The sequence below is a fragment of the Desmodus rotundus genome, chromosome 1, assembly GCF_022682495.2.
Source record: "Desmodus rotundus isolate HL8 chromosome 1, HLdesRot8A.1, whole genome shotgun sequence".
Classification (NCBI taxonomy): domain Eukaryota; kingdom Metazoa; phylum Chordata; class Mammalia; order Chiroptera; family Phyllostomidae; genus Desmodus; species Desmodus rotundus.
The window spans coordinates 60,211,302-60,228,730 of NC_071387.1; the positions used below are offsets into that span (position 1 = coordinate 60,211,302).

General features: G+C 39.4%; 1 protein-coding gene across 1 annotated transcript in view; it reads left to right on the forward strand.

Moving 5' to 3' along the window:
- The window catches only part of LURAP1L (leucine rich adaptor protein 1 like), a 44,584-nt gene extending 29,820 nt beyond the window's left edge, over positions 1-14,764 (forward strand). The window contains exon 2 of the mRNA XM_024558360.4: positions 14,029-14,764. Coding sequence (XP_024414128.2) covers positions 14,029-14,403 — 375 coding nt within the window. The 3' untranslated portion in view covers positions 14,404-14,764. The remainder of the gene's footprint in view (positions 1-14,028) is intronic.
- Positions 14,765-17,429: the final 2,665 nt, after the last annotated feature.

The window sequence follows — 17,429 nt, forward strand, 5'->3', positions numbered from 1 at the left end:
TAGGAGAAAAATCTCACATATGCAAGTAAAATAATCTACATTAATTAGAGTAAAATTCTAGGAGAATACTATATTGGAAAAAATGAACATAGTGTTTTACACAATGTTATTTTAATGACTATAATTAATCTCATTTAAAATAAACAACTTTTCAAAACAGTATCATGCAAAGGGATATTTTAAGCACTTTAATTTCTACAAGACTAAAAGATAGTAGACATAAATTTATTCTTTGATAATCTGCAAGTGCCAAAGATATCATTAAGCTATTTGTGGGAAATAAAATGTGAACAGCTAAGAGAATGAGCACCAAATCATCACAATACTTGTTACATGCTGAATCACAGATAATCAAAGAGATAAATCCACTGGAAATAACCAACAAACCCACTCCTTCCTCAAAGAATTTACCTTGGTTCACACTGAAAAGGCAACTTATTCTTATTTGGAATATTCAATTTAGGGTATCAAATGTTCTCTTATGCAATACATAGAAGAAGTGACTGACTAAAGATAAAAAGCAGTTAATGTATTAGCGACAGAAACTTAACAGAAAATTTTGTTACAATGTTTTTAAGTTCCTTTACAGTACACCATCTGCACTATCTATACTATTCTGGGCCCAAACCCATTTGTACCAGGTCTAACAGATTTCTGGCTGTGGCTCTAGTATTTGATTTCATCAAAGTAAATTTTAAAAAATGTCAAAAACATGACTCATACAAATAACTCAAGTATATGCTAAAGATTTATTTAATTCTTTTTTTTAAGATGCTATTTATTTATTTTTAGAGAGAGGGGAAGAGAGAAAGAGAGGGAGAGAAATATGGATTAGTTGCCTCTCACATGCTCCCAACCACAGACCTGGCCTGCAACCCAGGCTTGTGCCCTGACTGGGAATCAAACTGGTGACCTTTCAGTTTGTGGGACAATGCCCAGCCCACTGAGCCACACCAGTCAGGGCTATTTAATTTTTAATGAGGTGAACCATCAGGATGAAAAAGGTGGATAAAGGAAGAAATAGAGGAGCAGAGGGCAAATAGTCTGTTAGGAAAGATATACTGAGTTTAATTCACTAGGAAGTACGTTTAAAAAAAACCCCAAAACCCTGTAAGACAGGTACCCCACAGCAACAGAATGCCTAAATCCAGCTTGCCGGTTGTTGTAAATACTGTTATTGGAACACAGGCACGCCCAGTCATTTACTGCTGTGGCTACCATCCACTGGTCTTCCTCTAAGGCACTCGCCCAGGGGTCCTCGCAGAGACCTCAAAGAATGGTTTGGGGGTAAAAGATACCTTAAATTTTTTTGACCTAAATTTAGGGTTTTGTCTTGGGAAGGTCAAATTAAAAGGGTTTAAGTATTATTTGAGTAGACTTCATTATTTGATTAAAACACTCTCATATGTGTCTGGAAACAATGAACAGTTACAGTTTGGAGTAAGATTTCGATATAATTTGAAGTAACTACCCCTCCTTTTTTTTTTTTTTCTTTTCTTAAGACAGGACAAGTCCCAGTCAGCACAAAGCGGGGAAACTTTCAGGTTAGATAAGGAATCTCTGCTATCTGGCAGATAACCAAAAGAATAATCTTATTATCTGCGTAAGAGCAAACTAAATTGAGCAAAATAAATTCTTCTAAACCAATTCTTTATTCCAACAGAGGGCAAAAAGAAAATAGTTCTAGTTTTGCATTAATATCTTTAGCAGTAATTTATTCACATGCCCATTTGAAAATTTATCTCCCAATAAGTTCACCTAAACTGAGCAAGTTTTACTAACATTTCTATACATTTTATTATTTTCAGAATTATACTTTGTAGACATTATAACTCAAGGCAAAGAAACTTTTTTTTTTGTAACTAGTTTTCTATATCAAGTTAAGTTCTATCCTTCACTATCTCTTTTCACATTCTGGAACAATTTTGATTAAGAGCAAAAATACTCTTCTCTTTGATACATAAAACCATATTTTGGTTAGAGTTCTTTCCCATGATTATTCCCAGTGTAGTCTCAACTGCCCAGACAAGCCATCACTTTTAATCAAATGTACTATTTCACAGGGAAATTGTAATCAGTGTCGTAAACAAGCCTTCTAGTAGTCCAGCAAAGCTTACGTGCTGCATTGTAAGATCTCCATAGCCAAAAACGTCCTTCTCACACCTTTGTAGGTGGCAAAATCGGTACGTTCATTAAAATGACCCAAAGATACACTTTGTTACTATCGAAATAAAAAGCAAAGATATCAATGACAATTGGTGACCAGTGTTTCAATATTCTATCTTCCTTAGTAATCACACAGATATTCATAAATTTTTGTTTATTAACTTGATATTAGTCTAAGTTCTAAATTAATAAGTACCTTACAAATTATATTTAAGCTGATACAGTAAAGAAAATAATTACAGCTGAATTAAAAAATGAAGAGTAATAATTTAACATATACTAGAATACATAATTGTGTATTTTCTTACTCTTACATAATACATAGAAGACACATAGCTTATCAGTAAACTAGTATAAGACATGTAGGAAGTTAACCGTGTGGCTAACTGGTGTGGCTCAGTGGATTGAGTGCCACCCTGAGAACCAAAGGGTCACAGGTTGGATTCTGAGTCAGGGCACATGCCCCAGTTGCAGGCCAGGTTCCCAGTAGGGGGCATGTGAGAGGCAACCACACACTGATGTTTCCCTCTTTCCCTCCCTTCCCCTCTCTCTAAAAATAAATAAATAAAATCTTAAAAAACATTTTAGGAAGTTAATATTAACTAGTCTCTTTATTGGAAAATAAAACCAATCTCAAAAAATAAAATTAAATTATGCTCATTTTTCATACTGAAGAAACCAAGAAAAAGACTTTACCTATTTATAACCTAAAATTATGAAACCAGTTCCTCTCTAAAGATTCCCTTTGACTTTTCTACAGAAATGCTTCTGAGCTACCATTGTCTGTAAGGAGTGCTTTTTGTTGTTTTTTCTTAAAAAGGTCAGTACATTTAGTATATTAGAGTTTGGTGGGGTTTTTTTTCATTTTCTTGAAATTCTGGGAAACATTAAATTTTTGCAGGTATTTATTAGCCTCTATAATTAGAAAATTATAAGAGACTTTATAATCTAACTTATTGATATACTCTAAAAGTAGACATCATAATCTAATGTATTGATATACTCTAAAAGTGGAAAATATTTCTTTTTTTTTTTATCATAAGCAGTAAAAGGTGTTTCTCAAATGCTCAGCCATCAACAGGAGTTGAAACTCCAATCCTGCCTCCTCGGCACAGGGCTCTGGAAAACACAGAACACACATTCCCAAAGGGCCACCCTCCTGATCAGTGGGGACAGAATGTTTTCCACAGGGATCTGAGCAATACTGACCCACTAATGTATTTGTTGTTGGCCAAGAATCTGAAACAACAGAAACTAAACAAATCAGAACTGAAAGAACCAAATCTGAAGAAAACCAACAGTCAGAAAAGGTTAAGTTCTGTTGCTGCTGGTGATTCATTCATTCACTCCAGAAGCCTCTCCCTGGGCAACTCAGTTTAACTAGTTCTAGCAGGTGAGCAAAGGCTACTTTCTGGAAAGTTGAAGACCTGACTTTCATACAAACAGAGAGAGAGCACAAGTTGCAGATCTATTTAGCTCATTTAATGAGAGAACCAGCAAGACGGTATGGACACAAAAAATGTCCAAACCTGTAGAGAATTTTTATTACAGTGAATTTGAGCCCAAAATGATGACAATTGCTGGGAAGCAAGATCTCAAATGCTCTGGGGAATGGCAGTTTTGCAATTCCTCTTATCATTTGAAGTTCTGGAGGGAACAAAGGAAGATTATTTTCCCCAAGCAAGGTGGGGATTAGATTACAGGATCGTTAATAAGATTATGTGCTCCCTTCAGGGTAATTGTGCTTACTTCAAAGGTGTGGTTAACCTAAATGCAAGGAAATAATGGACAGGACTTGCTTAAGGTAAAGACAAACCTTTTGCTAAAGACGCTCTGTGCCTGAGGCTTGACTAGATGACTACCCCTGTGACTGCCTGGTCAGGAATTTATGGTCGGATCACCCCACCGCTGACTTTCTCATAATGGTATAGCTGGTTCAGAAGGGAACTGGAGGGAAGGTTGATATATTTTCTCAAAAAGACACATGAAATCATTTTGTTAAGTGAGAGACAAAGTGTTTAATGTCCCTAAGGACAAGAAAACCATAACCTTTGAGATTATTTTTTAGCTAGGCAGAAGTCATTTTCAGGTCTCCCAGACATAAATCTATAAACCAATTTATAACTTCCTATGTCTGGCCAAATTAATAGTAAATAGAAGGTCACATAAAGGTAATCCCATAGATAATTAAATAATGCTTCGCTGATTCTCTTAGGCCCTGCTAAGGATTTCACTAAGAGACACTCAAAGTATTTAAATATCTTCAAACTCATCGATTCTCTCTTTGGTTCTGTCCAGCCTATTGCTATATTCATCAAAGGCATTCTCCATTTACATTACAGTGGTTTTGATTTATAGCATTTCATTTTGAATCTTTCTTTGAATTTTCATCTCTCTGTTTTCTTTACCCACCCATTCTTGCATATAGTCTATTTTTTCATTAGATCCTTTGGCATATTAATCATAGCTATCTTAAATTTTCAGTCTAATAATTCTAAAATCTGTGCTATATCTGAGTCTGTCATTTCTCCTTCAGGGTAATAAACCACCTTTTCTCAGGAAGAAAAAAGGTTATCCTGTGGGAGATGCAAATGTCCCCCTGAATGAAGGCCTTGACTACCCATGAACATTTTTGTCTTCGTCAATATATATTTGTCTACTTATTCTACTTTTTTACTTTTTTCCAACTATATGATAATGTATCAGTAGACTAAGATTCCATCAACAGAGTGGTCCATTTTCTATTACCCAAAATTGTCCACAAGTAAAAAGATCTCTAGGCCCTTGCTACTCAGTGGGGTCCATTTACCAAAAGCATTCATTGGGGTATTCCTTATTCATGCTGCATAATAAATACTCTAAAACTTAGCAAGGTAAACAAGAAACATGTTATCTCACAGCTTCTATGAGTCAGAGTTTGGGCACCAATTAACTGAATGACTCTGGCTCACAGTCTCTTAGCAAAAGTCTGCAATCAGCCTGCCAGTTGGGGCGGCAGTCACCTCAAGGCTGAATTCAGGGAGGATCTGCTTCCAAGCTCACCCACGCAGCCAGCAGCAGTTGGCAGGCCGAGCTTCTTGCTAGCTGTTGTCCAGAGACATTAGTTCCTTATCACGTGGATCACACAACAGAACACTTCACAGCCTGGCAGATGGCTCTCACCAGAGCGAGTAATGTGCCCCAGACAGAAACCATAGTCTTTCTGTTACTCTTTCCCAGGAGTGATGTCCCACCACTTCACCTTATTCTGTTCCATAGGAACAAGTCAATAGATCAGGTCACAAACAAGGGCAGGGAATTACGCAAAGATGTAGATACCAGGAGAGAGGGGACTCTTGGGAGCCATTGCAGAGGTTGCCTACCTCCACTGGCACTGCTGGGAACTTGTTAGAAACGCAGCACGACAGACCAGTGAAAGAATCTGAATTTGAACAAGATTCCAAAGTGATCTGTGTGTGTATTAAAGGCTGAGAAGCACTGATCTAGGGAGCAAGGCCCATGCACTTCATTCTGTTGGGGAGGATGCTTCCTCACTTAATTTTACTCATTAGTATGTGTTAATTTCTGAGAAGTGCAAAGATCAGGTTTTTTTGCAACTCAGTTCTGCCCTACTGAAGTACTACCGGGCTGCAGACGGCAGATTAGAAATAGAATTGAGAGACTGAGGAAGAGAGAGGGGGCACCATAACTGACAGAGACCTAATCTGAGCATCACAAAATTACTGAAAGAGGAGAAGATTAAGCATTTGAGTGGGTAGGGATGTGTGGAGCTATAAAAAAAAAAAAAAAAAAAAAGGGAGGGGGCTATAATCCTATTCTTTCAACAACCCTTAAGTGCACTGCTGAGTAACTGTGCATTAGAAATGCTCTGTTTATACTTGATTCTGCTTGGTTCTATTTATCTAGAGAAGTATGTAGCATATTTAGAAATATATCCATCAAAAATTATAACATAAAAACACAACTACTTGAGTTTCAAATCTAGATTATTCCTTTTCTAAGTACCTTTCATACCTCAATATTTGAAATCTTTCCATAAAAAATACTAACATTGGTATGAATACTTTACATTTTCCTCAAATTGTAGTTAGTAGAAAAGATAAAATTACATTAGGCATTTATTCCTGTATAGGAAAATAAATGCCCTAAAGCACAAAATGAAAAATCTTGAGTCTATTTACCAAAATGCAGTAGATTAGGGAGAGCCTTTCTTCAGCACCTTCATTGGTATATTAGAGCTCACTCCTGCTGGCCTGTGTGAGCTGTTTGTTAAATTTTCAGTTTTATGAAAAGCACAGTCACTTTTACAACTTTTTTTGTATTTATATAAACATGCAAGTTAATAAGTTACATGAAAACGAAAGTAATCAAAGTAGTCAAAATTCATCACTTGGTAACTATTTTACTGCACTGAGATTATTCAAAACACTTACTGTTTCTATAGGGGGAAGTACTGTCGGATGCTGTGCTACTGACAGTCTCTTCGCGGCCCTTTGTTTAGTTCCATCCCACGGTAGCTTGAAACTGGCCATGGTGGGAATATTTACAGCACAGCAATTGGAAAACACTAAAAGACAGAACTTGCCTTTTACTTTATGTCCCAAAACAGTGATGAGGAAAATGTTAATACTGCAGATTAAGCTTAAAGGGGGTTGTGTCTTTAGCGATTACACTATCAGTAGCACACACAAAAAGGGAAATATTCCTCACATATTCAAACACTATTATCCAGTGTCACAAAGTTGCTCACACCACTGACCAAGCAGTAAAGCTTGGACGTCGTAATTAGTGCAGCAGGTAAAACAGGTTTCAGTTTAACAAATACAGTTTGCACGAGGGCGAAAAACAGTTTAACAGAAGTTCACATATCACACGTGATGATGACAGAAAATTATTGAAAAGAGAGTCAGTGGATTAGGATCGATTCAAGTTGTTAAATGGTGGCTGAACTGCGGCACCTACAGTTCAGTTTGACAAAAATGAACAAAAGCATTTCATTGTCTGAGAATCAATTAGTTATCTGAAATTTACAATTAAAGGTAGGCACTGTATATTTGTAAAGTATATGCTGCACATCTTTTGTATCAGTACAGTCGTGTGTGTGTGTGTGTGTGTGTGTGTGTGTGTGTGTGTGTGTGTGTGGTTCCCCAGGGAGCCAGCTGGTAAGCATTTCCCAGCACACGGCCTTGTAGCCTCCTGTCCTCCTGGCCCAGGCACAGCTACTGCATACGACAGAGGAGCACACACCATACACTTGTCTTCCATGTGAAAAGACTGTCTTAAGTTCTAAATTAGAAAAATACCAGTACAGAAAGAACATTTATTTTTATAAGAAATTAGTGGAATCCCTTCTTGACTGGTCTGTGTGTGTGAACTTCTCTGGGACAAAGCTGGGGTGTCTGTTACGTTATTCCAAAGGAACTTCAGCCCAGGTGAGTCCACTTCGCATGTACATACTGAAAGCACTCGGGGGAACAATTTCACTGTATTAGCTGGGACGTGGAAAGGGAATTGACTTCACAGGCATCTAAGTGTCAGTTGGACCTAAAACCTGATGGGATGAGACTGAAAGTCTCCCTCTGTTACTTTGATAATCAGCGGACTCATCAGAACTCTGCAGATCTCACGAGCAGGACTGGTGGCAGGAATTCACGTTTTAGATTCAGGGAGGTCACATGTGCCCCTTTCAAATAAACCACACGCAGCTTTCTGAGGTATCAAAACAACATCCATCAGTCAGCTGAGCTTTTTACGCGTTTTTATGTACGTAATTTAGTCTTTGGGGAAATTACTCTTCGGTAAGGGCTTGGGAAAAGAGTGGACCATTTTAGTTATCGCTCAGTTCCACATATAAACAACACAAATGAAGGGAGACAAAGCTGACTGATATAAAAATGGAATCCTCTCTTGCCCAGTTAGAAACAAATTCTGCTACACATTTTGAACTGGCTGAGAAAGTGGAGGAAAACTTTGGTGGAACAGCACTGACTCGTACGAGGCTTCTCTCCTGAAGGATTCCAAACCAAAAGCAGTGGGTGGAAATGTACAGTGTTTCCTGAGACTGCACAGAGGCAATGATATCCTCATGGATCCTCTGAGAAGAGAGAGGAGTGCTTTATAAATAAAGCTATTAATAAGACTGCCGGCAATTCTAAGGATGGGTAGGCAGAAAATCTCCTGTGATCATCAAATTGAGCATGTGGCAATTTGGAGAAAGAGCAAATTTGGACACAGTAAGGTTCGGCAAAGTGAATACACACATGAACTAGGATAAAATGTGGAAAAACGATATTCCAAGCATCTTTAAAACAGCTCCTTAACTTAGTATATACAGATGCTTTTGATTTTTTTTTGTATATTTAGAAATATGGCTAGAAAAGAGAGCTTCCACCAATTACATATCTGAAAAAACCACTAGAAATGTGGTGTGGAGATTGGCTGTCATGCGCCCCTCTCCGAGGTGGGCACCCACACGCAGACCATGAGAAGTAAAGCCACAGCACCTTACAAAGCCTCAGGTGAAAGAACGGCCCAGTTTCCTGCCAACAGGGCAAGTCTACCCTTTCTTTTCTTTCTGTCTTTCTTTTTTCTAAGTCTATGTCCTCTAAGTTGAAACTAGGATTAGAGCATCACGTTAAAAGGCAAATCTAATAATCTGTTTTCCTTTCCACTTGTACATTATCATGGACCGGCTTGCAAAGCAGTCCTTCTCCCTTCTCATTCACATTACAGCTTGCGGGACATTTGAGATTAGGTCATGGACATCGTGGATTTTGCAGTAGGGATGCATAGCTAAGAGAGATGGCTTGCTTTTATCTCATTAGACAAGTCTGTAAATAAAAGGATAAAACCAGTGAAGGAGAGCTTCGAAAGAAATATAAGAACACAGTGCCACCCAAGCCTGCGGTATGACAAGGTAGAGTGAATAGTTCCTTATTTGCAAATACAGTTCTGCAGTTCATGTGCATATACCAGTTAATGCATAGGCATATTACAGAGCGTATATATGTCTGGCTTGGGGCAGAACACAATATGATTTTTATTTAAACCCAAATGCTGAGAGCTAAAATTACCATTACCATAGGTGATTAACATCCACAGAGTTCAAACTTCTGGCTGTAGCCCTGAGTATCGGCTTAATCTTTTGCTGGAGACACTGAGCAGCAAAATTGATACAACTCGTTTCCTCTATAACTTGCAGAATTTTCTCATAGCAGAAAACAATTCAGTAATCAAATGGCCACAGGAATGACGCAGAATCAGAGACAGTGTCAGAACGGAGGGAAATACTGAGGTGGTCTGATCTACAGAATCTTCTTGTCAAATAACACCTTAACACCAAAAGCAGACAAAAGCGACAGCTGGGTTCCTCAGCCGACTAAGTCTGCACTATAGGGGAGCAATAAGATTGCTTTGCTGCGTCCACTGAATCCGCTGCAGCTCACATAAAACACCATGAATTTGTTTTCGGGTCCTATGTGCCAAGCCACTTTCCCAAAGGTCACGAGGTGGACAGAGGCAGTGGCAGTCCAGAGCCCTGCACTGCACCCCTCACTGGCCGCCACAAAACAAGTTCACTTGTCTGTCAATTCTCTTATTAATTGAAAATTTGACCGCATTCTCTGTCTTCGATTCCATCGAGCCAGCTCAAAACCTTGTATTTTCTCAGTATTAAAGTGATAGCCTGGAAGAAAACAGATCTGGAAAAGTATATTATTAAGAATACTTGCTCTTTCCAGACCCCTCATTCCAAGTTCTACCATAGACTCAATTCATACCCAACTGTTTCAAAATGAAATGCAGTTTCAGCATTTATTCCGTCTAGAGTACGAAGACCTGTTACGCTCCAGCCCCGAAGCACGAGAGACTTGAGTGTGAAGATGAGCCACTGCAGTAACCGTAAGGGCCAGAGTGGGAGAGAGTGAACAGGAGGAGAGGAAAGGACATCCACCTCTCTTTGGATCAATTAGTGCAAACCATTTCTTTTTTGTAAATACCCTACTTGTTTGTTTATTTCCTGTGTTTAACTCGTTTCACCAAGTGTTTACAGAACACCTGTGCTGTGCTAGGTTATCACCTCAGAACAAACACAGCGATGTTTGGACTATGATTCACACCTTCAAGTCCACTTCCTTTCAGAGATACTATCTCCCAATCTGTGTATTAAAAACAGGAATTACCTCGCACCAGTTCCTCGGTGTGTGAACCCTGTGAATGACTAGGAGTGGGAACTCGAGCTGGGAATGCTTCAGTACTGAAGTGCTCTGTGTGGAAACTCTCCTTCCTTCCTCTCAGGCCACGTTTCGGGGCCCACAGCAAAACCCAAGGGAGGGGCATTCCTGACAGATGGCCCAATCTGAAGCAATTACTTAGCCTTGAACAAGTACTAACCAAGCACCTACTATGTGCCAAGCACTCTTGTAGGCCTTGGGCACAGAATGGTGAAGAGGACACACTGAGTCCTGAGCACTCTATGTACTTACACGCTAATGGGGGAGACAGAAAATAAGTGAACAAACGGTAAGCAGAATGATGTCAACTAGTCATAAAAATTGCAAAGGGAGCAAACACTAGAAATGTGGTGTGGAGATTGGCTGTCATGCCCCCCTCTCCGAGGTGGGGACCCACACGCAGACCATGAGAAGTAAAGCCACAGCACCTTACAAAGTCTCAAGTGAAAGAACGGCACAGTTTCCTGCCAACAGGGCAAGTCTACTCTCTTTTCTCTGTCTTCCTTTTTTTTTAAGTCTACTGCCTTCTTAATCAATAGGCAGACTTCATAAGGACTGACACGAATAATACTGAGGAGAGGTGGGGCAGCTGCTGGAGACAGAAGTGACACTGTGATTCAGGTCTGTGGTGGATGGCTCATACTTTCAAGGTTCATCAGTGGTAGCGCAGCCACACCTTGGCATTAGGAGACAGCAGTGAATGTGGAGCAAGCAGCCTGGAGCTCCGGGAAGTGGACAGGCAGCCGTGTGAACCGGCTGGCCCAGTGCTCCCACAGTGGGAAGCTGTTTACTCTCCCACCCCCAGAGGACGGGGGACAGAGAATTAGACACAGTAACTCTGTAATCATTATCAGCCAGATCAACACGTTCCAACTGTCGTCAGTTTTTTCTCCAACAGTGGTTCAATGGCCTGTGGATGTTTGCTTTCAGAAGAAAAGAATTTTTTTTATTTAAATAAATCATTCCCGGTCAAAGGAAGCTTTTGTACTTCATAGTCTACTCCCCTCTTATTCATATTGTGCAATTTTTTTTTTTTTTTTTTTTTTTTTTTTTTTTTTTTTTTTTAGAGAGAGAAAAGGGAAGGGAGGGAGAAAGGGAGAGAAACATCTATTGGTTGCCTCTTGCATGTGCCCCGATGGAGACCAAATCCTCAACCCAGGCATTTGCCCTGACTGGAATCGAACCAGTGACCTTTCGCTTTGTGGGATGATGCCCGACAAACTAACTGAGCTACACCACTCAGGGAAATATTGTATAATAAAAGTTTTAAAAATTGTATTTGATGCAACCACTGTGTGACTCACACAAAAATTGCTGAAAAATTCTTAAGAGCTGAACTTTTCACATATCCTAAAATCATGACTATTTCTAAAAAACCAAAGTCAATCAATGCTTAGGAATTACATGAAGAGATGGAAGAAGAGATGGAAGTTTTAGAAAGAAACCTATTGATGACACAATAATAGGTAGCAATATAAGACAGTACAAAATTAAGCTATACCCTGAGATCCAAACTAAAAGAACTGCAGAGGAGGCTGGAGTCAGCAAGCAGGCTTGATGGAAGAAGTAGAACTTCAAGAATGGAGAGGATTTAGAGAGGAAAGAGTAAAATATTTCAAGCGAGGGGAATAACAGGGATACACCCGGAGCTGAGCAAGCGCCAGAGTATTTCCATGGGACAGGATGGAAATGTGAACAAGAGCAGCTGTGGTTCATTTGGGGATCTCTCGGGAAATGGTCACATTTATATGGAACCATGCCTGCAATGGGCACAGTGAGCTTTATCGGCTACAGATGCCTAACTGAAAAATTTGGTAAGATTCTGGCTCACACTGATTTTCTAGGCCCTTCAGTGGACCTAAGCAAATTGTTGCTGATTTGTAAATATTTGTTGCATTACAGTATCTGGAGGGCTCCTGAGGTGTATGGGTGAGTTTGAACATAAACACTTCCACAAAGCCTCCTTCCCCAACAGGTCACTGCGTGGTCACTGAGATGACACCACAAGTAGCAAAACATCTCAAGACTTACTAAGTTTACATCCGTCTGTTAGTGAACGCCTCAGCTGGAAATGACTTTCACTGGTTACCTTCCAGAGAATGTATTTTCAGTGCTTTCTTCCAGAGAAGATCATGAAATCACCAAGCACTTTATTGAATATCCTAGCAAAATTAAGGGTTTTAAATTGGACTTGGCGCATTTTGTAGTTATGCATATATATTCTAACACGTAATCTTACTTCTTCGAAGTCACTGGTAGAAATTTCGTCTCTCCTAATGTTTGTTCCTCACATTCAGTAAATCCAAAGTTGTCCTTCAGTTATGAATTAACTCCTAACCAGGAAATATTTTTTACAAAAATGAATGCATACATTGGAAGACAATAGGCTCCTTTCTCCCTTAGGCTTGAGTCACTCGTGACTGAGTGCCTTTGATAAGTCTAGAAACCCACAGATCTGAATTAGCCAGGGATCTCAGAGAGAGAATTAGCAAAACCCAGTCTCATGGGTTAAAGAAAGACTGCAGCTGAAAGGGCAGGAATCCATTCTAAACCATATTAGTGTGACTTGGACCACTAGTGGCCAAACATGTCCCTGCCTCCCAGTCCCAGCACCGAAGTCCAGAGGAGCCCTCTCTCTCCAACTCCAATGACGACAAAGGGCACCCTGAGTTTCCTGCAGCCTCCCTTTCCCACCTTCCCCAGAAACACCACGCCTTTGATGTTAGGAAATGTTCCCGCTGAAGTGTGGGGCCTAGAAAGATATTCTGCTTTGTGGCTTTGAAGACCGATTTCTCCAAAGTAGCTTAGAACTATCAGAAGAGATACACTCCTAGAAGGCACTTAGGGGAGTTTTAGAACCTTCTCAGAGACGCCTATCCCGGTTTTGATTGGGGCTGCCCCCGGTATGTCTGAAGCAAGTAATCGGATCTATCACAAAATACCTGCGCGCTTCATCTCGTGAGGTAGATCGGCCTAGTATGTCGGTACTCTCGTGGATTCAGGGATGTGACAGCAATTCGGTTCCTCCTCGACGTAAATTCAGCACTGTTATGTAAATACAGCCACAAAGAAAACAGACCGTTCTGTACTCTCAACTCTTTTCTGTTTCTTCATCTGTAAAATGGGGGTGAAAATAATAACACCTGTGGTACAGAGTTGCTATAATGAATGTTGAGCTTTTATGACAATGCCGGCACATGATCACTCAAAAAATAGAAGCTGCTACATGGATGATATGATGATTCCTTAATTCCAGACATTTCTCTTCTCTTACCTCTCAGCATCCACATACATATTCCCAAGTAAACTTGGATAAATGATCAATCGGGCCAGAGAGAGAATACGTTTTTTTAGCTGAGAACCTGACATTCAATACGATATTTCCAGGCATCTGGGTCAGGGATTCAGTGGGAGTTTTGTTGTCCGTTTTGGAGCCTGGTGTGTCTGGTAGGAAGTGAGTTGTTTCTGACTCCTACCATTGGGCAGCAGTTTTCGAAACATCCTGAGATCAGGTGAATTTAGTCTATGAATTTAAAATTATGGACTGAATAAGACTGAACCCAATTGAATTTTGGGTCTTTCAGGAATGTAGACTAACCGGAATGTCTTTCCCTCTCCCTCTTCTCCATAGGTTAATCTCAGAGCCACAGACGTCAGGCTCATGCGCCAGTTGCTCCTCATCAACGAGAGCATTGAGTCCATCAAGTGGATGATCGAAGAGAAAGCCACCATCACGAGCCGAGGCAGCAGTCTCAGCGGCAGCCTGTGCAGTCTCCTGGAGAGTCAGAGCACCTCCTTCCACGGCAGCTACAACAGCCTGCACGACGGCAGCGATGGGCTGGATGGCATCTCCGTGGGGAGCTATCTGGACACTTTGGCGGATGACGTCCCAGGCCATCAGACCCCGTCAGACTTGGACCAGTTCAGCGACAGCTCCATAATAGATGACTCCCAGGCACTGCACAAGCACCCCAAATTGGATTCTGAATACTACTGCTTTGGCTAATGACCCAGTTTTCTGCATGGGATTGGTGTGCAATTAACTAGTATTTATCTTTCTTCTCTGCTGCTATATTTTTGGTGTGACTTTTTTTACATGACAACCTTTAACAAAGAAGCATATTTTGAAACTGCTTGATGATATTTCTGTTGCTCCTAATATTTCTCATCTGGACTGATTTATCTTTCTTTCTTACATTTCTATTTTTATTTATTACAATGATTTTCTCCCTTCTTTTACAGTGGCACAAATAAAGTAGGGGGGAAGAATAAGCAATAATTATGGTTTTGCTTTTGTTTTCAGAGCAAGGGGTCAGGGATTACATCAAAAACTTTGCTAAATTTTGCAATAAACCAAAGTCTGATAACAGCTGATTTTATTGCTTGTGTTCTTAAATGACTCAAAGTTTTATTGTCTAGAAGATAATGGTGTTTATTATTGTTTGTACAGTAGACTGAACAAAATGCTTGGGACCAAGTTATGTATTATTTCTAGTCTCCAACCTCCTAGTATAAAAATCAACCATACTGTTAGTCACCCACTTCTTATGGCAATCGTTTGGAAGCCCCAACTGTATGCAGTCAGTTCACCTTTGTGTTTATATTGTAGATCAGCATTTCCTCACCCATGATTCTAACTGAAACTGTACACCATGTTTTGTGATAATATTTGACCTCCCAAATTTCAGAGATAATTAAGATCACGTATGACGGTGATTAGAGGTTAAGGTGTCTTTAATTGTATTTTGAGATTTTGTTTACTTACGTGCATTTTTCAATTCTTTTTTTAAAAGATTTTTATTTATTTCTAGAGAGAGAGAGGGAGGGAGGGAGGGAGAGGAGGAAAGAAACATCAACCCAAGAGAGAAACATCAATCAACTGCTTCTCGCATGTGCCCCAACTGGGGACCCTTTGCCTTGTGGGATGGCATCCCACCAACTGAGTCACACCAGTCAGCGCTTGCGATCCTAGTAGGATAGATAAAAACTTAGATAATGCATATGGATGGATGGATACATATACAGCATGAAAAGCAGAATCATAATTCACTTATGAAGGCTAATATGATATCATTTCATCCTGGGATGGATAAATGATCTTAGTTTTCTGAAATAGCATATGAAAATATAACTTATGTGATAAACATTTAGTTTTGATGTGATATTATTAATCCTTGACATTTCTTTTACCTTGATGATTCCTAGTAAGTGAATCTATTGAGGTGTCGAATTATATTTTTGTAATGAAACATGTTTGTTTCCAGGATATATAATATTCACTTTTCAATTAAAATCTACAGGCTCTATATTTTACACTGGTCCTTTCCCATAAACTTCTTGATATAATGCTCATTACAACAATTTCATAATGAGGGGAATTGCTTTCCATGTTTGAGGAAACACAGATAACTGGGTCAAATCACCTAGTAAGTGTCAGAGCTGGGGTGTGAACTTGGGTGTATCTTATTTCTAACAATAACACTCAGTAGCCCATTTGGTACCTACTGAAGTTAAATAATTAAGTATGGATGAGAAAGCAAATATAAGCCCATGACAAAAAGAAAAACATGACCAACCATTCCCCTTCCAATCAGTGGGACATACAGTTTCCAATACTGAGCTTTCCAAACCCTTTCTTGAAATCACAAGTCCAGAGTTGATTTCGTGCCTATAGGTGAATCAGGGAGTTGGCCATATGCCAACTGTTCCCCCTGTATTTCCACTCTTTCTGCTTTCTTTTACATTCAACTTAATAAAGGCTGGTTGGTTGACTGTTTCGTTTGGTTTTAATCTGAAATTAAACCAAGCAATTTTTTGCACAAATAGCTTACTAGATTAAATTCCAAAAGCACTCATGACCCAGCCAAGAAAACATTCTTAGAACCAAGACTGATAAATTTCAAACACAGGGTAATGAAATATGTAACCTTATATCTGCACCATTGTAAGGAGAACATCCCTAATACGAAGGAAGCGGGCAGAGAGCAAGAGTACATGAAGCATCAAGGGCAAAGGCTGACCCCTCCAAAACCCAGCATTTGCCCAGATCGAGCCAGGCACAGAGCAGTTGATTTCTGTCCTTGGATTGCAGTTTCACATTATAAATTCAATCCTGCAAATTCCTTTTACACCCTCCTTTTTCTCCCTCAGCTTCCTCTGTTATTTGTCCATCCCATGCCCTCTATACATTTCATCTGTAGAAAGGAAATGAACAAGCATAGGCATATACTATGAGAAAAGTGTGTGGAATAGTTTTCATTTATACATTAAATTTTAAAGAACCTGTAAGGAACTTTGGCAGAATATTTAAGGAGAATTTTTTTTTAGTTCCACGGGTTTCAGTATTTTATGTGCTTTACAGTTATGCCTATTTTTTCAAAAGATACCAAATATAGAGTCTGTGATTTAGATATATGTGGTCACATATAAGCCAACACTGTTTTCATAGCTGATTTTACTAAGAGGAGGAAAATATGCAGTTAAACAACACTAATTAATTACTAACATATTCATTGGTCTCAAGAGAATAAATGCATTTTCTCCTAAAGAATCCCATGACTAATCTCTGGCCCGGAGCATTTGATATTTGATCTCTGTCAGCACCATAAGGAAATGGGGTAAAAATGTTAACACAAAAGTGCCTTTCAAATTATTCCACATGGACCGAGTTGTGTTCTCCCAGAGAAATGGAATTTTCCTCAGTTACATTAATCTCTCCATTTTTATAGACGTGTCTGCCTTATGAGAGGGAGATAATTGAAGGTAAGGAATTTAGACAATTTAAAACTAGTACATTTTGAGGGTTTTGCAAAAAAAAAAGAACTCTAGATGACTAAATTAGAAGTCATGACTACACTTCAAATAAATTCCAGTGTTTATACTACCAGTCAGCCCCAAATTCCACAGCAGTAAGTTTTAAGTATTTCCTCAGCATTTAGAAATGTAGTAAGGGTTCCTTGCTGTCTAGTGGACTATAAAGGCCCTTGGAGTTCCATGGATAACTTCAATTATACCTCTCTCTCCCCAACTCCA